Below are 23,782 nucleotides of genomic sequence, written 5' to 3' on the forward strand. Positions count from 1 at the left end.
GCGTGGTCCCGCAGCTCCTTCAGCCAGCGCTCCACGTTCTCGTAGGTCAGGTGCTTGGCGATGTCATAGACCAGCAGAGCGCCCACCGCACCCCGATAGTACCTGACAGAGAGAGGGTAGGTCAGACACACCCGGGGTATTGCGAGCTCACAATCTACACCACGACAGGAAATCACGCTGAAACTAGTGACACACAACCTGAAAAATCAGTTCTGGCTTTGTTACATGTGCACTTAGGCAGAGTCTTTAAACAAACACTCAACAGTTAATTGCGTGTACCAAAACTAAACTATTTCAATTCTCTTTTTTAAAAAAAATGTATATCTTTAAAATTTTAAAGTCTAACTTGATGCTGCAATTTATTCTGTAACTGGCTCCTAAAATGAGAACCAGATCTTTCTGCCACACGTGCCATGAACTGATCAATAAGCCCCGCCCAATGACCCTCTCCTGGCAGCCCTGCCACACTCACGCCGACGTGATGGCTCGGTAGCGCTCCTGCCCGGCTGTGTCCCAGATCTGAGCCTTTATCGTCTTGCCGTCCACCTGGATGCTGCGGGTGGCGAACTCCACCCCGATGGTGCTCTTGCTCTCCAGGTTGAACTCGTTGCGTGTGAATCTGGAAAGCAGGTTACTCTTTCCCACCCCAGAGTCACCGATCAGCACCACTGCAACCAAAATATACAGCAGTCACAAATCACCGCATGAGAACCACCAGTCCTGACCAAGACAAAACTGAAAAGCTCAGTCTGACTTTGAACGAACCTCTGAACAGGGCGTGCGTGGATGTCTATGTTATCCAAGGAGATGATGGAAAGAAACCATCTGGACAGCTCTTCCCCTCGCTTTGGTCACTTTCAACTGGTTGTTACAGTCACCTAATTTCTCTACTCTCACCCTCACCTCTCCAGCTGTTTCTTTTTTAATCTCTGAACAAAGTACAGTTTTTGGTCAGAAACGGAACATCACGTATTTTGGCAGTTGAGAAGAGGGAAGGAAACTGAACTCATATTTGCTTTTTTCTTTTCTGTTTCGGATAGTCTCAGACACATCTGACCTAATTAGTGGGACTAATTAAGCTCCCAGTAACACAATTAAGTTGAAATGATTTATCACTGCATGAGGACTGCCTGTGATTCAGACCACCAGCACAGAACAATGGATTCATTCATTAAAGTGCACTCCGGACCAGATCCATGTGTCTGGCGTCTAACTGGTGATGCGATAAGGTGGGTAAAAATCATCACTTTGTGGTGGTTTATTTCAACTTACCATATATCACAGTCAGAAATAATCGCTGCCTGGTTTATTATGATCGATATTCATTTGTTAAACCAATCGCTAGTTTCCAGAATATCTTTTCCTCCTAAAATCCCCTCATAGAAACCAGAATTTCAGTCTTTGCTGCATGATACACATACTACTAGTTGGCCTGTTTACAACTACAGGGTAGGAAATAAGACTCCTACTGCAAAGAAGGCTTGATTAGCCCCAGCCTATAGGTAACAAGCTCAGGGGTGTGTCTTATTAAACTCCTAGGAAAACCAGGAATGGATCAAAGTGCTCTGCAATCAGAGTCCTATTTCCAGTCAAAAATGTGCTTAATTACAGTATTTACATACTACAGCTGTGGCCAAAAGAACTACATAAACATAATTTAAATCTTTAACATCATGTAATCAAAGAAACTACAAAATGATATCTCCCGCAAGCAATAACAGTACTACTAATAACAGTCATGTTTGACTTAGTTAATGTCCAATTTTACATTAACTAACATTATTCAGCAGGTTTCATTTGACTTTATGAAACTAAATTAGTTAATTCTATAGGACGATGCTAAACTTTTGGCCATGGCTGTAGAGTGTCCTGCTCATAGCCTGTAACCTACAGTAAAGCATGTTGCTGTAGCTTTAAGTGGGGGTTTGGAGGAAGTGTTCTGGGTGGCCCAGTGTCACACTGCAGGGAGCAGATAGCCGGGTCAGGAGGAAATCTGAATCAGCAGCTTCGGGTCTCTTTCCTTCCCTGCTCTCCGGGGGCGCCAATAAACACACCGCTGGACTCAGCAGGCTGGGCAGCTTTAAAGGGAATGCAGGCTGGAGTGTGATACTGACATCAATACCTTTTATACAGCTGCGTTTTAGCACTCAGGAACGCTCCATATTCCCCTGCAGTGTACAGAGCCTCTATTGTACATGTGTATTATTGTCCACACTGTACAACTAAAGCTTCAGTCTACTACAACATTTTCCGGGCCACGTTGAGTACCACCTAATATACCGTGTCAACGGCATGTAGCGTGTGTTTAAACAGCATTCTGTCATAATAGGTCTTGCGAGTAGCGTTTCCAAGGGTCTGCTTGCAAACAAAGACACTTCATCTCCGTGCTTCACGCCAACATTTATTTGTGTGTGGTCAGCAACAACGCTAAAGTAACCTTTACAATATTGCGCTGGCTAAAGTAACCTTTACAATATTGCGCTGGGAATTCGTGTGGATGGGAGTGCATTTTTGTTGCTGGTAACATCGACGGTGAATTACCGGGGGGAGGAACGTAGTGTCTGTACAGATAATTGGTCAGTCACTGGGAACAATATCCCACTGTCTGTACATATTCTCACTAGCGTCCCTGTATCATCTCTGATTTAAATGGGAGGATTATCAAGACTGGTGTGTATATGAATATTAATCAAATACCACCGACACAGAGAAAAATGCAATGCTTCAAACAGTATAAAATGTTATTGTTACCCAAAAACAACCAAAACACGCATTATATATCTATATTACTATAATACAATGCTGCCGTTTTCTTCGGCGTCGATATTTAAGACAGAAAACGATGTCAACGTCCATTAATTGTTTTAAAGAAAACGCACAGATAGTAAATTTAAAATAAACATTTCGCGAATTAAAAGCTCTAAAATCGATAATCTCTTTTATTAAGCAGGCAGACCTTGACGTGCATTGATAATGAACAATGCCACCAGTATTACTACAGTCAGCAAATATAGCAAACTGTGGGCTTACCTTTGAACAAGAAATCGTATTCATCGTCTCTGTTGCCCATATTTCCAACCGTGGCTTCCCCTCTGTGCAGGGAACAAAGGCCGACTGATTACTTGTTTTGGTCTGGCGTTGCGTTGTGTTCCTACTGTGCAATTTTTTATTTTTTTTTTCGGAGCAAGACAAGAACGAGCTGTCAAATTCGACCGCAAGAAGATACAGAGCCACCTTCCTGAGTCTGCAGCGAGGGGAGGAGCCCTCGACCGTGCACTCACTGGCGCTGCCAGCTCTTTACCGTATGAAATGCAAAGGGTCGGGTGCTGCAGTCACTGCACAAAAACACATTTAACCAGCTTTAGTAATTGCATTTGCAAATATATATATATATAATATATATATATATATATATAATATAGATTATATATAGATATATATGCACAATTTCCTTGGGAGAAACGGTGACAACATGCTTTAGTGGCGGGGGTTATTAAGATTTGCTGCTGTAAAATACTGAACCTCTGTGGTATTATTTTGTTTTTGTTTGGTATGTGTGATGTCAGGATTGTGGAGGATCCCCACATCCCCTTGAATTCTACTCTGCAATAAGTATCTGAAACACCACCCACAGTACCCATTGGACTGCTTCCGTACAGAGTGGGGGTTCTGCATGGGAGAGGCGCGACCATTCTTGCATAGCGATCGTTCTTTAAGGTGAAAATGTCCCATGTTGTTCCCGACATTGTCCTAAGCGGGTGGTGATGCAAGGGCATTCCAAGGCATTTGATTAACACGAGGGGGGGGCATGCAATCACAGGGGTGCTAACATGCCAGACGATCTGCCAGGGGCGGCGACAGAAATAATTCCCAGAAGGGCTGAACCCGTGTAGGGAGTGGAGCCAAGGAAAAATTAAACCTTTCACGCCGGTGTCAAAGCCAAATGCTTACCCCGGGCTACTTTAAACCACCGTGAATTTTACAGGGGTGAGAATTAATTAGCCTAGACAAAATTTCACGGGGTGAGATTTACGATGTGACATCTCTGTTGCGTAATTCGGAAAATGTCCAAATCTACAACCCCCATCTTTACAAAATTATTATTATTATTATTATATTATTATTATTATTATTATTAAAATAATTCATACCGAGACTACAATATTTATTCAATTAATTTGAAATAACGGTTGGAGTTAAAAGCATGTTTTGAAAATGTAACATTGCGAAAGACAGCATTTTGCTAGCATTTGTTTGTAAATGTTGCCTATTGCTTACATTGCCAGAGCTTTTTCAGTCGTCTTTTGTTGTGTCGCTCAAGATGTGTTTTTATTCACTGACAACTAGACCGCATAAGTAAAGCAGAGCTCAAGAAAACGTACAAAAAAAAAAAACAAAAAAACAAAAAGCATGCGTTTTGCTAGAGAAGCGGGATCCAACTCCTTCTTTGCCTGCAGCCGGGGCAGCGCATTACCCGGCATGCTCGCTTGGCTATATAATTCTTGCATCTGCGTTGAATGCCGCCATTTCAGCTGGAGTGGACTTGTTGTTTTCGTCAACCAGGCAGTTTATAAAATAAAAAAGACGTTAAAAAACTTAACTGCAATACTTTGAACAAGAAGCTTACTAGAATCCTATTACCCCTTAGGAAAGAGACCAACGAGAGAACTGCGTCAACATGTCAACAGAGGCTCCTATTGAAAATATGATGGAGAAGCCGGGCCTAGGGTAAGTGGCTTTCTGCGCAAACCACATTTTTTTTTATTTTATTTTTTAAACAATGTGAATTTGAAAAAAAGACTTGCCTGCGATTGACGAAGCAAATCGACACGATATGAACACGCAAGCGAAACCCATTTTAAGTGTTTATTCAGAGCGAAGTGAGCGCGTTACAAATCCAAATATTTGCACGATTTTAGATTTGTGTGGATTATTGTAGCCCCGAGTCAAAAACCTAAGTGTATCGGTTGCATTTTTTTTATTGCACACAGTAGCTAGATAATAATAATAATAATAATAACCCTATTTCGCTTTTTGCAATGTGCGCAGTTTTAAAATGGACGTAACGCGTTTTTAGGGAGGGGAGGGGTAGTTGAAACGTAGGCCTATCCTTTGTGTAGGCCGATTAGTGGATGATAGAAACGTTTTGAAGCGAGATTAATGTGAGAAACGATAAACGGAAGAGGGTGTACATTGTTGAACATGGCATATTTGTCGCCTTTAGTGTTTTGTTAAGTTTACAAGGAATTAGCGACGGTATTTAGATCACTTTCAGTACGCCCGTGAATCCGCGGTTGTTTCCTTTGTTCACCGGCATCTGGATCTCGCACCAGACTTTTTGAAAACGCTTAAATTCGGTCAAAGTATTAACATGCGAACTTGGGTTTATAAAAAATATCGACAGCGAGCTATGTTCGTGATCGAGCTTCACTTAATACATGCTTCTTTGACAAAGTGGCGTAAAGTGGTAGTTTTATGGGACTGTTCTGAGAGGGTTACGCAATGAAAATTGGTAGTCACCGCCGCCTCCCGTGTTCAGTAAATTACTACTGTCATAACTGTTTGGTTTAACGACACAACGTTTGTTTTTCCTCCCACAAAGTGACATGAACGGCAAGCCAAACAACGAAGCAAGCCGAAAAGAGAGGCCCCTGAAGCGAGGAGGCGTCGGTCGTTTTGAACCCTACGGGGGGAACCCGTCTAATAGGAGATTCCGAGTGTTTGTCAGCAACATCCCTTTCGATGTGAAATGGCAGGCTCTCAAAGATCTGATGAAGGAGAAAGGTAATTGTCGTTGTCTCGGTGGGTGGAGGGTGAGGCAATGCGTTTCTTTTTGAACCAGGTTACCCCGCAGCGGAACAGCAAGGGACACGGCTGGAAAAAGGAGATGCCGCTTCTCATGCCTCCAGGCCCGCAGTTCGTTGGCTTTAGTGGACTTGTAGGAGACTGTGTTGCTGCGTGCGTTTTTGTTTCTACAATAAGTGAAATATACCAGCAACCAAATGACCGAATCCCTGGTTGTTGGGCAGATAGTGCTGTGCCTATGGTGTATCTAGAGGAGTGTGGTGGAGCATTCGTTTCTGTGCAGCCCTCTCCCTGTTCTGTGTTCATAATCCCTCAATTGTGCATATTCTTGGTTGTTCAGAACTTAAGGAGTTTTTTGGATTTTTGTAAAGAGATGCAGTGTTCTCCGGGATTAAACTATTGACCCAAAGGGACTGAAATGCCTGTGCATTGTGTGCATGACCTCTCACTTCAAAAAAATAAGACATAAACCCGAGTTTTTGGTCAGGAGAACACTCCATCTCCATCAGCTTGATTGTCTGTTGTACATTTTTACCAAGGGAGGCAAGTGGTGGAAAGTACCGTTTTGTGAAGTTGAAATGCTGCAATACAGCGATTGTTCTTGAAGTAATCGTTTTAGTCCTCTTGGCAAAGTTTGATATTTGTCTACTGGACAACATTTAGAATGCAATTGCTTCTTCAGAATAAGAATGTTCTCTGCCCTCATTTTGTGGTAGTTTAACTGTCTTTTGCATCAGTGGGGCAATGAGATGTATTCATGTCTATGTAGCCAACAGGAGAAACTCTAAAGCTACTGAAATGTCAGTAATGTGTGTTTCCTCAAGTGGCAAGAAGGAGCCAGCGGAGAAGAGTTCTTTCTGGTGGGGGGCATCGGACATTGGACAAACCCATTTAAGATTGAGCTTTTGAACCTGGGGTTGGGTTTGATATGAGCTACACCAGTTCTGTTGGTTGATCTGCATTATAATAACCTGCAATGAGATTTGTTGGATGGGGACATGTTAACAGAAATGTGTGAAAGTGGATTACCGGTACTTTGTGACCCAGTATGAGGATTTGGCATCCCTCTTTCTATATACTGAACTGGTTGCCAACCACTTTTACAGCTGGACATTCTTTGTCTTTAAAAGTGGAACCTGGGTGTAGAGTGAAACTAAATTAATTTGTGAAGGAAAAGGGGTCTGTTTTTTTAGGAGGTGACAGATTACCGCCCTTGGAACAGGGAACCAAACAACGTAGTGTTTTTGATCAATGTAATATGTACTAGGATTTATTTATTTTTTTATAAAAGAAAAAAAACTTTAAAGCTGTCAGGTTTGTTTTATGACAGTTTGGCTTAACCAGCAGTCCCATGAGGTGGTACCTTTTGACTTAACATTTTAAGATCAAAATAAACTGCCTTTTTTGGAGCCAGTGAGTAAATTCTATTGGTCTTTAGCACAGTACTTGTCACCTTTACTGGAAATAGTGCTCTAATTTTGGTGTCCACGTTCATGGACCCCTGCCCCCTGATGCACATTTTTACACGAGTTTGTCTACCTGTGTAGCTTGGAATAAAACCAGCTTTGTACGATAAATCTTGAGTCCTCAGTGGAGATATTAAGTGGTCTAATCTCCCTTTTTAAAGTATCTGATTTTACTTCTAGCTACACTTGTATAAATGCTGTATAGCCTTAATTGCAATATTTCTTTTTTTAGGTGTAACATGGGCAATGTTGTGCCTGCTTGAAATCACATCGCAAAGCCTTATGACAAACGGTTTAAAATGACCAGTTGGTATTTAGGGCTGCTGCTCTACGTATAGCAGGAGTTTGTGGGGGGTACAGGTCTACAAAGAAATGGTGCTTCTTAAACTTGTCCTTGTTTCAGGTCTGGATAATTGCTTAATTGGCTGTGTTAAGGCTGTTCTGGAATCATAAAGGACGTGTTCACTCAGTTGATTGTCAAGCTATTTGCTTCTCTTCCCCCCCCTCCCCCATGAATTTGGGTTTCTTTCTTCAAATTAGCATATTAAGGTTAGGTCCTTGTTCGTTTTGTATTGACAGGCTGATCCTGTAGCTGGCTGCTGGGGATTGCAGCGCAAACCATGCATTGATGGTTTTTAAACTAGTAATGGTCAGCTGTACATCATGTAATCATGACAGCCCATACAGACCACCCCCCATGTTGACATGGTTTTGTGATTTAAAGAGTCTTCATTTATTATTTAACCCGGTTTGACCTTGTGAAATTACCATTTTGGCTGTGAGCTGTAAACCCCCTTTCCTTAAATCTGTTTTGCAGATGGCTTTTAAAGGATTTAGTTTAGGTAATCGGTTTGCCATTAGCAGGTGGTTTTAACCTTTTTTTGAATTGATATTTCATTCCTTTTTGAGCAGTAGTGCAGGTGGCTTCTTGGGACTTTTTCAACAAGGACAAGATGAGAAGTTTTGCTTTTTTATATATTGTTTGTCCTTCATGTACACAAGTTCTTTGTAAACCTGTACCAGAAGTGTTTGGGTAGCTGAGGTACTGTAGAAATCACTGGCCTTGCTGACTGAGCCCATGCTCACCACAACGTAAGGTTGTCGATGTCTGTTCTAAACCCCCATTGTTTTCTTGGCTTCTCTCCCTTGGTGTGTGTGTCGTCTGGATTCTGATTTGTAGTGGGTGAGGTAACATACGTGGAACACTTAATGGACGCGGAAGGCAAATCGAGGGTAAGTGAAAGAGTCGAACCTCAGTTCGAAAAAGTTTGAGTTTCTCTTTTTGTTCTGTCAATGTTTGGGGTTTTCAGCAAGCTGAAACTCCTGTGGTATGCTGTCACTTCTTTGAAATTCAATCTGAAAGGTTACGTGCCTGTTTGGGAACATGGAAGCTAGTCCCATTTTGCAACTTGGGGGACCCATACCCAATTGAAGATGTGCCTTAATAACTTGGAGGCTACAGATTGACCATGTTGGATGCTTAATGCCTGGGATCGTGTTAGCTCTTTATAAATTGTGTCCTTGACTTGGGTTCGTTAAATGGTTTAATTGTAACGTGATTTGTAAGTAGTACTCGCATACGTGGCTGGTGTAGTAGTTCTGAAACTATTTGAAAACTTGGATTCAGTTGGAAAGCCCTTTTTTAGCTTGCATGTCTTGAAGTGTGGCTGGCTTAGTACAGTTCTTCAGAATGTGAAGATGGGTGGAGTGTGTAGCAATGGTAGATGTATTTTTATTTATTTATTTTTTGGAGAAATTGACAGTTTGTCCCGTTTTGTAAAATTGTTTGAAGAATTAAAGGGTAATCCTGAAATATACATAGCATTGCACCCAGGTATGTATTTAAAATAAATACATGAAAGAATAATGGAATGTGTTTTAACAATGCAGGATGTTAACTTTTTCTCTCCTTTTTTTCTATTCCATAATGAATTCTTCTGCTAACAAAGGGCTGTGCGTAAGTATACTTTGAACTGCATCTGACCCCCCCTATTTTATTTTGATTTGTTCTGCAGCTTTGACAGTAGTGGTAATACCGATTTTTGTTCTACAGGGTTGTGGAGTTTAGAACTGAAGAGCTAATGAAAAAGGCGGTGGATAAAGTCAATAAGCACAACTTGAACGGACGGCCTCTTAAAGTGAAAGAGGTAAGACTTGAAAGGTCAAGCTACACTTGAGATGTAGCTATTTGTGGCAAATTAAACTACCATGCGTCTTAAAAATGAAGCAAAGTGACATGGAAGTAGACAAGTAATCCTAAAGTGTCAGAAGGATGTTTTACATCTTGCTGTGAGGCATAAATATAAATACAAGCTTAGGTGATACCAGTTATTCACAAGACCATGGATGCAGTTTGAGTTGTGTAGTCTTGGAGTGCATTTTATTTTACATTTTATATTGCTGTGGCCATTTTGTGAAGTTCTCTCTGGTGTGTGCACCAAGGCGTTGCCAAATAACCGTTAACCTCTTTCTTTGCCCAGGACTTGGATGGAGAGTTTGCTCGCCGGGCTGTGCAGCGAGCTCCTGGTGGCCCCCCTGGTGGGATGGGAATGGGCCCTGGCCCTGGTCCTGGTGGGCCCCCCATGGTCAACATTCCCCCGAGCCTCATGAACAACCCCAACATCCCCAGTGAGCTGCTACATGGGCTTCAGGCTGGCAGGATTGGGAGCACCATCTTTGTTGCCAATGTAAGTAAGGGGGTGGGTGTGAGAAACCTGCATTTCTCGAATTCCTGAAGTGCTACAATATGACCAACTTTAAAATCACGGTGGCGCTTTGTTGTAAGATGTGCTGTGTGCAGTTGATAGTATAGTACTGACCTGTCTCATCTCTTCACAGTTGGACTACAAGGTGGGCTGGAAGAAGCTGAAAGAGGTGTTTGGCATGGCAGGAATTGTGGTGCGTGCTGATATCTTGGAGGACAAGGATGGCAAGAGCAGAGGGATGGGCACAGTCACCTTTGAGATGCCCATTGAAGCTGTGCAGGCAATCTGTATCCTTCATAAGAATATTTTTCTGTGGTGGGGTTTGTGTGTGTCATGGCAGATGTGGGTCAAGAGAGTCAATATTATAAATTATAATAATAATTTTTAATATTTTCTAGTGCAAGTCTAGAGATTTGCCTCATGTTAGAACTTGATTTGTCTGTGAAATTGACGTTGCTGTGAGGCCGCAGACAATAATCTAGTTGTGCAGTAAATGAAATCTCTTGAACAGCTTAAACTTTCCTTAAATATTGCTCAGCAATGTTCAATGGCCAGCAGCTTTTCAACAGACCCATGCATGTTAAACTGGTAAGTAGGAATTTTTTCAATCTAAACATTCACATTTAAAATACAGTAGTGTGCACAGAATCATTGCAATGGATTCCTTTCTTTACAGGATGAAAAGTCCTTGCCAAAGGGAAGTGACTTTCCACCTCAGGAGAGAGCTCCACAGCTTCCTCGTAAGTATTAATAAATTGCATTCAATTTCGGAAGGTGTTTCTTACTTAACAGGATGCTGGTTTCAGCCTCTGCTAGTTCCTCTGCTCTTATTTGATCAGTGTTATGGTTCTCTTGAAAGCTAATGACTTTAACCTGACTCTTCATATAGGTGGCCTCAGTGGAATAGGGTTGGGTCTTGGACCTGGTGGACAGCCCATTGGCTCAAACCAGATGAACAGAGGAGGTGGAATGGGCAACATGGGGCCAGGCCCGGGACCTGGAGGTGAGGGCATTTATACTTTGTGTGGTGGTAAGGGGATACACTCCATGGAGGTGTCATGGCCAGTCTATTGCGGTTTGGAAAACATTTGAAACTGTTTTTATTGACGTTTCAAAATCCTGCATGTGCACTAGGTTTTGTTTTGTAGGCATTTCCTGTTCTCTTTTTTGCAAAGGAGTGTAGCCTCTTATTTCAGTGAACAAACAAATCTGATGTGGTCTCTCCCCCCCAGGTATGGATGGAATGGGCTATGGAAACATGGGCAGAATGGGAGGTAGGTGCATTTTGACAACTCGTCTCTGAAGCATAGTCTGAATAGATTCAGTGAGACGCAGTCTGTGAAACCGCAGGGTAACTTAATGAGGGTTCTACTTTTCTGGGCCAAACTATTCTGTTGGTCTTCTGTTGAGCTGAATGGAAGATGATCCTGTTCTATTGGTTCATTCCTGTGTGTTCCACTGTTATTTGTATATAACTTTTGCCTGACTTGTATGTGACAACACTAAACTGGTAGTCTGTTTTGAATTCCAGGTATGGACAGTTCCTATGGTGGTGGCAGCATGAGTGGTATGGATCGCTTTGGACCATCTGGAATGGGGAGGATGAGTGGTAGGTGCCATATTGAATTCTGTTATGAGCAATCTCTTTCAATTAAATTAATTGGTTTCTGGAATAATTTTGCTGACTGCTGTTCTCTATTTCAGAAATGGACCGTGGAATGGGGGGAGGCTTTGATAGAGAATTTGGCAGGACTGATATGGGCATGTCACGTGGTTACGGAGAGTCTTTTGACAGAGGAATGGGTTAGTACTGTGTGGTATCTCCTCCCCTTTCTTATTTTTTATATATATGCTTGCCATATTAAATTCATTTTCTGCCAGCTGGTAGCTTCAGTTTTATGGTCAAAGCTTTAACAGGCTGTGTGAATGCACAAAAAAACAACTCTTTGTGTCAGTGCTAGTCAGTACCACCCTTTTTAAAAAATATATATTTCTCCCCCCACTTATTTTCCAGGGGGCTCTCTGGGAATGGATCGTATGGGCTCAAGTCTGGATCGTCTGGGCTCCGGAATGGACCGGATGCCAGGGCTGGACAGAGCTGGAATGGGCATGGACAGGATGGACCGTGTCTCTGATCTGGACAGGCTTGGTTCTGGGTTAGACCGGCTGGGGCCCAGTATGGACCGCCTTGGATCTGGCCTGGACCGTATGAGCTCCAGTGCAGACCGTCTGGGCCCTGCTGGGTATGACCGCCTGGGCCCGTCCAGTTTAGAGCGAATGGGTTCTGGGATGGATTACATGGCCCCCCTGGGCATGGATAGAATGAGCTCCAGTCTTGACCGCATGGGCTCTAGCTTTGACCGACTGGGGGCCACGGGCTTGGATCGCTACCCCAGCACTGGGCTTGATCGCATGGGTTCAAGTCTGGACCGCATGGGCTCTGCTGGTGTGGGAACTGGGTTTGATAGGCCTGTAGAACTAGACCGTGGAGGCTTCGGCAATGCCTATGCAGGTGCAGGAGTTGGAGGGCCTGGGGTAGGGCCAGGAGCCAATCCCAGAAAGGGTTGTCAGATCTTCGTCCGAAATGTGAGTGTAACCCTAGGTTTTTTTTTTTTTTTAATTCATGATTTTTATCCCCTCCCCCCGTGGCACTGGGGAAAATTTGAGGTGGTCTTGCCCCAAACTGTAATGGCTATAATAAACACTTGTGATGGATTTGAGTTTGGTGTCATTGGCTAAACCTTTTAGGCACATTTTGGGTTTTTATTTAGGACAAACTTATTTTTAAAATTTTTCCCTTCTTGCAGCTTCCTTTTGACTTCACCTGGAAAATGCTGAAGGACACCTTTAGCTCATGTGGTAAGTTTGTAGCACGTTAAGTATTTCACACATTACCTGAGGTTCACTTGGTACATATGAACCTCCTTTTCATAGTGGACCACAATAAATAAATATTTGGTTATGACAGTGGGTTGGGTTGTGATTTGAGATGTTGATTCATTTCACCCAGATTGCCTTTTAAAGTGCATGCATACAGGTTGGTTTTTAAATTCTGCCTGATTGTACTGTTCAGCGGTTGGCTTGACTTCAGTCTTTGTGTTTGTTGCAGGCCATGTGCAGTATGCAGATATTAAAATGGAGAACGGGAAGTCGAAGGGTTGTGGGGTGGTTCGCTTTGAGAGTCCGGAGACAGCAGAGCGGGCCTGCAGGCTGATGAACGGCACGCGGCTGAGCGGGAGGGAGATTGACGTCAGGATCGACAGGAATGCATAAAACCATATCCGGGACAACCAGCGACCCTTCTCTCCTTTCTTTTCCTCCCCCCACCCCCCCAAAAAAAAATAAAATTGGTGATTTTTTGTCAGTTTAAGATGTATTTTTATTTTAAACGTTATGCTTGCTTCACTGTTTGTGACCAAATTAGTTTTTTTTTTAAACTGGTATTTTTAATTGCTTTGCTTTTTTTTAATTTCCCAAAATAGTTAACTTTTGATGCATTTGACATCCATGTTTCTGTAAGCAGTGGTGTTTTTTTGATAATAAAATTCCCAGTTGTTTGTCATTTTGGTGTGCTTTTTTTTTTTTAAAATTCAGCGATTTAAAACCAGTTGTAATCAAAGGTATCGACTGTCCTATGGAATATAATTTGATACAACACTGTCATTTTTAGGGTAAGAAATTCGAATATGTGCACAAATTCGGATTCTAGACCTGAAGCTTTGCCCACAGCTCTCCCTTGGGGTTAGTCAGGTCAATAAAATTCCTGTTTTAATGCAGATGCTCATGGAGCTGTGAGCGTTGGTTCTTTTCACCTAACTAATTACCTTGCATATCCCACAGTTAATATGGTGCATTGATGTGGCTAACTTACTTTGTAATAACCCTGTATGTATGACAGAGACCTGTTAAAGATGCTTTGCTTATGATTTAACATGGTTCAGTGCACTATGGTCCTGGTATGATGCTCCACATTTAGTATACATTATATGCAAGACCCTTTTTGGAAATGGACAGAAAATTGGTTTCTATTTGCTGTGAATTCTAGAATGAGAGTTGCTTTGTTTTATATGCACAATCCAATTGGGTCAAAGGTGCCTATTTGAGGAATCAATTCCCAAATCCTCTATTAATTACCCTATTTTGTAAACCAGTGTTGAGCTGGAATCGGATTTGAGGGTTTAATCTGATCCACTTGCACAGGTTGGGAGGCGGGTTTTCAAACCACGTTGATTCTTAGTTTTAAAGATGGGGATGTTGAGCTGTATTGGGAATCGAGTATGTTAGACTGACCGTTTCCTGTCCCACAAATACCTCTGATTATTTACAATAATTAATCTACAGAATATAAAGCTGTGGGTTTCCTGGTATACATCTGGAGAGAGAAAAAGTAATCTGTATTTTTTGCAAAAGCTAGTAAGTCTAAGCAGGACAAAGGACTTGGTTCTGTAAATACATCTGATATTAATCTAGAGAGATGCACTATAAATAACCATGATAACACCCACTATTAGTTTTCATTATCCCCATTTTGGTATGAAAAATGTTAGATCAGCTACTGAAATTATATTCAATTAGAGAGCAGACAAAATAACTTTCCTTTAGTGTTACAGCAGTATAACCAGCTGGCTCTTCAAATTATGACAAGACCAGTGTAAATACTACGTGGTCACTAAGGGGATTTAATTCCAAGAGGTTCTTTCATCTGCTGTAGAAGATCTGCATTTATTGAAGCCTTTTTTTTTACATAATGCATACTACACTACAGTCCAGGTAAACGCTGAGGCTGGGCTTCGGCGCAGGAGAAAGCAACGTGAAGAGGGCGGGGCTCGCTCGGTTGTGTAATACGAGCTCTGCCCCGCCCCTCGTTGCAGTGACGTGAAGGTCAGCTGCAGAAAGGTCAGACACACTGTATCCAAGATGGCGGCCTCCTTGTGTCAGTGCTACCAGGTGAGATTAAAAAAAAAAAACGAACAAAAACCGCTGCCGTTGTGTTTTTAAAATCTTTTTTTTTTTTTTTTTACAAAAAAAAAAAAAAAAGAAAGAAAGAAAAAGCAGATCACTTGTGAAATAGGAATGACTGTCAAAGATATAAACTGTAGCCTGGGCTGAGAGTGGGCCGTCAGTGTAGGGCAGTGCACTGTGAATTTTTTTTTTTTTAATGCCACCAACTAAGAGCCAGGTGCTATTTTTCAATGAAACACTATGCTGATCAGCTTGGGATAGGTTTTGCGCCTTTTGTCCGATGCGTATGTACACAGAGTCGCTTTGTTCAGTTTGCAGCTTAATAATGATAGTTTAGTGAGATTGCGAACGACCGACCGGCATGTCGACCTGAATGACAACGAGTTCTTTAGCAGCATTTACATTCTCACATCACACACACACACACGTGTTGACCTGAATGAGCCACAAAAATGACGAATCTCTAATGTTTGTAAACAATTTAAAATAGAAGTTCACCTCAACCAGATGCTCCAGTTTTGAATGTCCCTTTTTTTGTATCTGTTACTCTTTTCTGGTTATTGCGGCGCACAGCGCAGAGAGGAAGGGGTCTGTCTGCGTGTTAATGTCTTGATAAAGTCATTTTAGAGAAATCGAACTAATTCTGCAGGTGACGCAAGCATTGGAAATCCAGCTCTATTCTCGCACAACTGTGTGTATGATCTTTGGCTCCAAAGAAGCAACTGCCAAACGTTCCGCTATGTTTAACGTACCTTTATCAAGGGCAAGTGTGCTTGAAAACAAACAGCGGAGGTACTTGTAGGCGTTTGATGCCGTGGTTACTACAGTAAGTTTGTGCTTGTGATGTTATTTACTAAATAAATAATGACGTAAGGATCTATGTTATCTAATGTTTGTAGGCCATTCCGGTTATGTTAATGTTTTGTGAAACTGTTGGTTCATTAGCTTTTTTTAAGTGCTGGGTTCTAATGCTGCTTGTCTTTGTGTTTCAGCTCTGTGTGGCGCGGAGTTTCCGTGTCCTGTCCGCACGATCCTACCTGTCCTCCTTCAACAGAGCCCACGTGTACAGGATATGCAGGCCACCCACAGCACTGCCACAGGTAACGGGGCAAGCAGGCTGCAAAATAACATGCCTAGAGAAACGCCATGCATTCACTGTGTGTGCCGGTTAGCAGGTCTGCGAATGTAAATATGTAATTTATAGTCAAAGAAAGAAAATAGCAAGACATGCACCACGTCCCCTGTGTTCTGAAGTGCTTGTTCTGATTGTAGGATGAATTTTGACTTTGGAGGCTGCTGTGGTGGTTTAGCTGAGCTTTTGCAGGTTTAGGAGTTCTGATCCCCCTCCCTCCCCCCAGGTGCAGTACTCTTCGCGCGGCGGGGGGCGGAAAGGCTTCCTGTCCGAGTTCGTGGACAGCGTCAAGCAGGAGCTCAACAAGAACAAGGAGATGAAGGAGAACATCAAGAAGTTCAGGGAGGAGGCCCAGAGACTGGAGGATTCAGATGCACTGAAGCAAGCCCGGCGGAAATATGTGAGTTTCGCCACACCGCTGTGGTTCTGTCTGAAGTCTGAACAGAGAAGAGAGGAGGGTGCGAGTCACTGTTTGGAGCTCTGCACACCGCAGTTTTAATCTTGCTTCATTAGAAATTGTGAAACATAGAGAATTAAACTCAGTCTTGTTCAAGAAGGGTGGTTTATCATTTTGTGTAAAAATGTTCTCTTTTTTTTATCAAGAAAACGATTGAATCAGAAACAGTGAAAACATCAGAGGTGCTAAAGAAGAAATTTGGAGAGCTGTCGGAAACTGTGAAGGAGGTGAGGTGGTTGAGTCTTTGTCTGTGATTGTCCTGTCTGATCAGCTGTGCCATTGTCAAAGTCTGTGTGGGCTCTCTGCAAGTCCAATCAGGAACCTCATCATCACCCTTTGTATAGCGCTGCATGCCACAGTGAGGGGATGTTAGTGTTGATCAGGCTAACTTACCATCCCAAGTGAAGAACTTGCTGCTTGGATTCTTCTCAGGAGCAGTGGCTTGAAGCAGCAATCATCACAAATCCAAGCAGCTGTTTCTTCACTTGCTGGTAAATTAGCCCTATCACCACCATCAAATCACCCTTTCCCGTGGAGAGCATCTCTGAAGAATCAAATTATCACTACCCTGAGCTCTGTACTATCCATTCCTGGTTAACACAAATTGCAGGTCCACTTCTTGCCATTGGAAAGCATATTTCAACCCCTTACACCTGTAGTAAAGCACCCCACTTCCCCATCCTTGTTAACTGAAGTAAGGTGTGTTTGCTCCTGGCCCTCCTGTGGGAATTCTGGTGCTCCACAGTTTGGCTCCAACCCTGTTTGTGTTCTCAGAGTCTGGAGGAGGTGGGCCGCTCAGACCTTGGGAAGAAGATCAAAGAGGGGGTGGAGGAGGCAGCCAAAACAGCTAAACACTCAGCCGAGTCTGTGAGCAAGAGCGGAGAGAAACTGGGCAGGACCGGAGCCTTCCGAGCCATCTCTCAGGTAACAGCCGGAGCAGACCTGGAGCATTTTGATACCAGCACTCTCACAAACCCTAATGTAGCCCTGAACCACAGAGCTGCAGCATTCTACTGCCCCTAACCCAATGCAATGAACAAGATCTCAACACAAAGTGGGTTATTTTAAAACTTGTCAGGTGTAATTTGAGAGCATGCCCTCAATGTAATCATTTTCCAAAATCAATTTTGCTTTTGTATTTTGACTTGAATGCAGGTATGGGAATAAAACTCTTCTTGCATGCTATGAAATGGGAGTCTTATTCCCTTCCCTGCATTCAATTCTGATCGATTATTGGATTTACTATGAGTTTTAATTAGACGCACTTCAGCTTGTTATCTGTATGCTGCACTGTATTCGTGGGGTGTTTAGCTGAAATCACTGTACAGAACATTGTCTGCCTTATTGAACACTAGCTGCCTGCCTGTCCTTAATGAATGCTGTCTGTGACTGCAGGGAGTGGAGACTGTGAAGAAGGAGATTGATGTCCTGGGACAGACAGGCTCGTACCGCCCCCCTTCCCGGCTGAGGAAGAGGACCGAGTTTTTGGGGAAGTCTGGATCTGCGGAGGACAAGGTCTTCGAACCCAATGAGTAGGTCCCTCCACTCCATCAAGCATGATAAATGCCGGATAATCCTGCAGAATGATACCTGCTGGGAACCCAATAGCAGAGCACAGGCATGCCTCCTAGTGTATGCCAGAAGGGTCTTTCTAGAGTGCAGCAAGCCGTGTGCAAGCTTATGCACTGGGTTTGTGCAGTAAGCAGTGTAGTGAGAAGTAGTGAGAAGAATGGCATGTGAAACTAGGAAGAATAAATTGAGGAGTTCAGCTACAACTATATGCATATGATAGTGCTGTTCATGTATTTATTACTGCTGTATTAAATTCTGTATATTATCTGTTTTCTTGGTGTTAAACATTTAAAATAAGGGTACTCGATTGCAAAGGGTTGCAGTAAAGAATTGCAGTAATTAGTAGCGTCCTGAGACTGGGCATGGCTAACCCTGCACTCTCTCTTTTCCAGAGAAGCCATGGGGGTCGTGCTGCACAAGGACTCCAAGTGGTACCAGCAGTGGAAGGACTTCAAAGACAACAATGTGGTTTTCAATAGTAAGGCTCTTCCTGCTTCCTCAATCCTCAGTCTTTCTCTGTGCTGACAGCAGAGGGCGCCCTCCTGGCTTGCTCCTTCCACTGACGGAACAGAGAGCCAGTTCTTACGCTGCACAATGTCTGTGGCTGTGTTCGTGAAATGTCAGTGTACCTCTGTGTCGTGCACACTGTGTATCAAGTACACTGAAACGTTTGTCTACTTGACAGCTTATTTAGCTGAATTCATACGCACCTAATTCTCAAAGCATGTCTTGTATGGGCTTGTTAAACGACGCTTTCAGCTTCTTAAAAAGTTACATTCTGACCTGTAAGAAGCTGCAGTGCCATGTGGGCCCACTAGGTGGGGCTAAAAGCACTTCCTATTAAACTGACCCTGTCAAGAATAGAATAGTGACTGCTGATGTTGTTGCTTCGCTAAGAAGCATGGGTGAAAGTCAGACTCCCATTGCATAGCAGTTTGATCCATTGCTAGTTTTTAATAAGACACACCTGAGCTTGCTACCTACACACTGTAGCTAATCAAGCTCATATTAAAAACTGGAAAGGATGAAACTGCTATGCTATTTGCATCCCTGCCCTGGTATAGCTTTTTAGACCTGGGGTGTAATATTGCTGTTTATTGAAATACAGAATACATTATTATGTGCTGTAGCTGTGAAAAATCTTGTGACTGATACATAGTCTCCAGTCCCAGTTTATTCCCCATTAACCTTGCTGCTAATGAGCCAGTCTAACGAGCTCTGTGGGAAATTGGAGCGCAGAGCATGGCAGAGATTCTCCAGGGCCGGAAAACATAATGTTTTTAACAAGCTTGTAAATCTAACATCGTATGCAGACTCCCGGGCTCCCAGGGGCTCTCCTGAGCCAGTGTGTCAGTGTCACAGCATCAGTAGCACTGTTAGGAACATCCAGACTGCACTGTGTCTTCTAAGAGAACTACCTGTTTACTGTGTGAACATCTACAATGGTCAGGAGAGTCGCAGGTTACCAAAGACTCTGCCGTCAGCATTAATGAACAGAAGCAGCTGTTGTCTTCTTTTTATCCTTGCTTCAAAACCCGTTCATAAACTATAAGAAAGTAACGGCTTGACTGATTCCTTCTTCGTCATTCGTCTGTGTGACTTGATTTCTTAAGCTGAGAAGCTTTTTTGTCAGGAGCAGTGGCTTGAAACCTGGTTCTGGGAGACCAAGTTTGAGGCAACTTTGCTATATGAAACCTCAAGTCGCTCCTGGTGTGCCGTGCAGTGGCCTGGAACCATAGTCTCCTGAAACCAGGTTCTAATCCACAAAGTGGCTTTGTGTTCCCTCGGCTTTATAGTTTTGTAAGTTTTCATTGTTTTTTGATGTTCAGGGTGGTATCGCGAGATCTTTTTAAGAATTTTATTTCTGCTTTGTTTTGTTTTTTTTAAAGTCTTCTAGAATGGCTTTTTCCCAGAGCTTTCTCATTTGTTTTTCTCCCTCCTCCTCCTCCTCCTCCTCCTCCCTCAGGATTCTTCGAGATGAAGATGAAGTACGATGAGAGTGACAACGCTTTCATCCGTGCCTCCCGGGCCGTCACGGACAAAGTCACAGACATGATAGGTAACCCTCCCTCTCGGCAGCCGCAGATAGCCACAAATTCCAGTGGCAAACGTTTAGACTTTGGATTTATAGGGCGGTTCGGTCTTGTGCACAAGGGAGTTATATGCTGCTGTTCGCGTCCATTCTTTTGCAGCCCTCGCTGGACTGCTAGACAAATGCTTTTATAGCAGCAAGGCACGTTGCTGATGTGTTTGTTTAGTCTTCTAACTTGGTTTGACTTCTTGGTTGTCGCCTGTAGTCAGGACTGTGAATTAAGTCATATCAGGGACAGAACACTGCATTGATTTTCAGGGGAGAAAAGGTTAATAAACAACCATGAAGTAAAATAGAACTCCCGACCTATACAAGATCAAAATGTTTCTGATTTACTGAAAGAAACGCCAATACCTCCCTACTGACCTCACTTAATACATTGATTGTTTTTTCATGGCTATTGAAGAAATAATTGTCTTTTTTTTTTTTTTTTTTTTAAACAGGCGGGCTATTTTCCAAAACGGAAATGTCCGAGGTTCTGACGGAGATCCTCAAAGTGGATCCCACGTTCGATAAAGACGTGTTCCTGAAGCAGTGCGAGCAGGACATTATCCCCAATATCCTGGAGGTAGGGACCCTGGCTTGTTCTATAACAGTCTCCAGCGCGAGGCCTGTGTGTGTGCACATACATCGGATCATGCACAGACAAACGAGAACGAAGCCCACAGCACTCCCTCTGGCATGCACTTAGTCAAAACATCTTGTTCTGCTTTCACACTGCGCTCTTCTGCTGCGTGGCCTGCATAAGGAGGGCAGTCTTGCTTGTCGCCCCAAGGCTCTTGCCATTGAGATGAATTCAGGTTAAGTCTGCAGTTCTACTCAGGAACTCAGACCTGCTGTTAAGAGACATATAGAGAGATGGAGGGCAAAGGAAGGTCATCTCCTCTGCTGGGGAGGACTTTGTAAAGCGATCAGAAAGCTTACAAAACAGAAGCAATTAACGTAGATGTGTACAGAAATGTAATCTGGATGGCTTTTTAATCAAGCCCTTTTTCTTCCTGTGATTTTATAACATTTACTGTCGGTCATTTGCAGGATACAGTATGTTAAGCTGTAGGTTCGCAGTGGAAAGCTAAAATGATGGGGTGCTGTTTATATTAGGGTGTAAAACAGTAAATGAAAAAGCAGACGGCATAGCATTTTACTAACCCTGCAACCCAAAGTATACAGTTTTATCTTGTATTTATTTATTGATTTAAGATGTTTCGCTGCTTTTTTATATTTTAAAACTTTGCACAACTCTGTATACAGTACCTATCAGAGAAGGAAATAAGACTCCTGTTGCTTAGCAGTTTCCCACATTCCAGGGTTCACTACCAGCTTGATTAGCCACAGTGTACAGGTAACAAGCTCAGGTGTGTCTCCTAATAAAACCAGGAATGGATCAAACGGCTGTGCAATGGGAGTCGGCCTCTAAATAATTAACCAAGTCTTCTTTTTCCTTGAAATTGTATATGCAGTTTTAAATGGTAGGCAGTTTTAAACATGTAATCAATGAAGATCTGTAGCCTTAGATTATGTGATGGGGGTGTGATCTGGTGCAGAACTAGTGCATGTGACAGTTAAGACCAGTGACTAGTAAACATGCAGCTCCTCCCTTCTCTGTCTCCAGGCTATGATCCGAGGAGAGCTGGATATCCTGAAGGACTGGTGTTACGAAGCTGTGAGTTGAAACTTCAGATCTGATTCCAGGACCCATAGGACTGTAGTGTAGCTAGAAACATCCAGGCGAGCTGTGCGTCACCCATGTGTGGAGAAACCAATGCGGGGTGCCGGGGTCTCCTTGCCCTGCCTAATACAGTAGAATGCATTTTAAGAAGACTAAGCAGATGTGCAGAATACATACACTTTTTATTTGTAAGTAAAAAAAAATAAATAAAAAAAGATAATGCCTATTCCATTCATGTTGGCCAGTATGTAATCTGTTTTAAACATTGCAGTACTTTTTTCAGTGTCCTATTGGTGAATCTGTTATTAATGGGCCAGTAGTAACAAGCTTAGGCCAGCAGGGGGCAGTATGTGAGCCCCTTCACGCCCAGGAGGTGATTTTTGTGATTCTCTGTCCTCTTTGCCAGACTTACAGCCAGCTGGCTCACCCGATCCAGCAAGCCCAGGCCATGGGACTGATGTTCCACTCCAAGGTCCTGGACATTGACAACATTGACGTGAGTGTCTCACCATTCAGAAGAGTTTTGTGGACACTGTGCCCAGGCGTTTGTCACAAGACATTATTCAGCATCCATGTACTGTAGAAACGGCAGCATACCTAAACCCAGCCTTTATTCTCAGTGCAGAGTCATCATAAAATGGTTTCATTCGAAGTAATAGGAATTTGATATTTTAGAGACATTAATAAGTGCTGTGAATCCTCAGCTGCTTTCATTTGAAGCCAATTTAATTGACTAACAGTGACTTCAATTTCACTAATTTGTTACCATTGCTTGAAGCTCAGTTTAACAGAGTACTGTTAAGTGCATTTGCGATCAGTGATGTGTTAGAATTGATTAAAAGGGAATTGGAATTGGCCCCAAAGTCTGAACCTCAACACACGTGTCTGTGTGTGTGTGTGTGTGTGTGTGTGTGTGTCTGTGTGTGTGTGTCTGTCTCTGTGTGTGTGTGTGTGTGTGTGTGTGTCTGTGTGTGTGTGTGTGTGTGTGTGTGTGTGTGTGTGTGTGTGTGTGTGTGTCTGTGTGTTTGTGTCTGTGTGTGTGTGTGTGTGTCTGTGTGTGTGTCTGTGTGTGTGTGTGTGTGTGTGTGTGTGTGTGTGTGTGTGTGTGTGTGTGTGTTTCTGTCTCTGTGTGTGTGTGTCTGTGTGTGTTTCTGTCTCTGTGTGTGTGTGTGTGTGTGTGTGTGTGTTGATTGTTAAACCCCACGCTCCCTCTCTCACAGCTGGCCCTGGGGAAGATGATGGAGCAGGGCCCGGTGCTGATCATCACGTTTCAGGCTCAGCTGGTCATGGTGATCCGCGGCCCCAAGGGAGAGGTGGTGGAGGGAGACCCGGTGAGTGGGTTGGGTTGGGTGGATCATTTGTTCAGGGCTGCCCATTTTGATTAATTAACAGTTCATGAAGTCTTTTCTCAACTTTTTGAGGCTTAAAAGTTTTCCTTTTCAAAGAACTCTGGAATTGTCTTTAAAAATTCACTTGATTAATCAGTGCTTAAAATATATATAAAAATGTAAAAATGGGAATGATCCTCTAACCCTGTAACCCTCTAAAACAGTTGAATAAAGGTCCATACACAGCAAACTTAATTTAAAATATCACAGAATATGAAAGAAAAACTGTGCCAGAAATATTAACAGTCCTTTAAGTTCTGTGAATAGGGCCCCAGGTCTCTTAATTAATCAGCTCTGCCTCTCAAGTTCTTAATGAGAAGAGGCAGTCCAGATCGGTGGCAAATTAAGTGGATATCTGCAGAGTGTTCTGTGGGAGCATCTGCTGCGTTTAGTGTTTGTATTAATAATGGCTTCTAAAAATATAAATCAAGTAGACAAAATCAAATCAAACAATGTGTGGGTTAGGTATTTCCAATGTAATATATCAAGCGTTTCTGTCAGTAAAATCCGTTACGTGCAGATTCGGACTGTCTT

General features: G+C 42.9%; 3 protein-coding genes across 4 annotated transcripts; 2 read left to right on the forward strand and 1 right to left on the reverse strand.

Annotated features, from left to right (window-relative positions):
• Window positions 1-5: 5 nt before the first annotated feature.
• LOC121301572 (ras-related protein Rab-11A) lies at window positions 6-4,383 on the reverse strand (the record flags this gene model as incomplete). The annotated part of the gene is made up of 4 exons (XM_041231070.1): window positions 4,279-4,383; window positions 3,031-3,092; window positions 473-668; window positions 6-102 (listed from the first exon to the last, which is right to left on the reverse strand). Coding segments are annotated over exons 2-4 (333 nt in total), but the record flags the coding sequence as incomplete, so codon positions are not given.
• A 132-nt stretch (window positions 4,384-4,515) lies between these two features.
• On the forward strand, window positions 4,516-13,538 carry LOC121301567 (heterogeneous nuclear ribonucleoprotein M-like). Of its 2 annotated transcripts, XM_041231065.1 has the most exons (16): window positions 4,516-4,728; window positions 5,603-5,784; window positions 8,452-8,504; window positions 9,221-9,228; window positions 9,325-9,418; window positions 9,752-9,958; window positions 10,110-10,263; window positions 10,515-10,564; window positions 10,653-10,716; window positions 10,866-10,979; window positions 11,209-11,250; window positions 11,508-11,585; window positions 11,681-11,779; window positions 11,991-12,562; window positions 12,784-12,835; window positions 13,086-13,538. In XM_041231065.1, exons 1-16 carry the CDS (start codon window positions 4,679-4,681, stop codon window positions 13,247-13,249), a joined length of 1,983 nt encoding a protein of 660 aa, XP_041086999.1. In that variant the 5' UTR covers window positions 4,516-4,678; the 3' UTR covers window positions 13,250-13,538. The 2 variants fall into 2 exon arrangements, with proteins under 2 accessions (XP_041086999.1, XP_041087000.1); XM_041231066.1 differs by lacking the exons at window positions 4,516-4,728; window positions 8,452-8,504 and having other exon boundaries at window positions 5,701-5,784.
• A 1,318-nt stretch (window positions 13,539-14,856) lies between these two features.
• Window positions 14,857-23,776, forward strand: LOC121301477 (mitochondrial import inner membrane translocase subunit TIM44-like). The gene is made up of 12 exons (XM_041230922.1): window positions 14,857-14,923; window positions 15,931-16,038; window positions 16,297-16,470; window positions 16,674-16,754; window positions 17,302-17,451; window positions 17,923-18,059; window positions 18,492-18,577; window positions 20,066-20,158; window positions 20,635-20,759; window positions 21,804-21,854; window positions 22,267-22,356; window positions 23,081-23,776. Exons 1-12 carry the CDS (start codon window positions 14,894-14,896, stop codon window positions 23,243-23,245), a joined length of 1,290 nt encoding a protein of 429 aa, XP_041086856.1. The 5' UTR covers window positions 14,857-14,893; the 3' UTR covers window positions 23,246-23,776.
• The last annotated feature ends 6 nt before the right edge of the window (window positions 23,777-23,782 follow it).

This window comes from Polyodon spathula, chromosome 27, assembly GCF_017654505.1.
Source record: "Polyodon spathula isolate WHYD16114869_AA chromosome 27, ASM1765450v1, whole genome shotgun sequence".
Lineage (NCBI taxonomy): Eukaryota > Metazoa > Chordata > Actinopteri > Acipenseriformes > Polyodontidae > Polyodon > Polyodon spathula.

What these genes read in the sequence shown, in the direction of transcription:
- LOC121301477 (XM_041230922.1), top strand. Translation starts at nt 14,894, where the DNA reads ATGGCGGCCTCCTTGTGTCAGTGCTACCAG. An exon ending in CCTTCCGAGCCATCTCTCAG is followed by an intron (nt 17,452 to 17,922) that starts GTAACAGCCGGA and finishes CTGTGACTGCAG; the next exon opens with GGAGTGGAGACTGTGAAGAA. An exon ending in CAAAGTCACAGACATGATAG is followed by an intron (nt 20,159 to 20,634) that starts GTAACCCTCCCT and finishes TTTTTTAAACAG; the next exon opens with GCGGGCTATTTTCCAAAACG.
- LOC121301567 (XM_041231065.1), top strand. Translation starts at nt 4,679, where the DNA reads ATGTCAACAGAGGCTCCTATTGAAAATATGATGGAGAAGCCGGGCCTA. An exon ending in GGCCTCTTAAAGTGAAAGAG is followed by an intron (nt 9,419 to 9,751) that starts GTAAGACTTGAA and finishes TTCTTTGCCCAG; the next exon opens with GACTTGGATGGAGAGTTTGC. An exon ending in AAACATGGGCAGAATGGGAG is followed by an intron (nt 11,251 to 11,507) that starts GTAGGTGCATTT and finishes TTTGAATTCCAG; the next exon opens with GTATGGACAGTTCCTATGGT.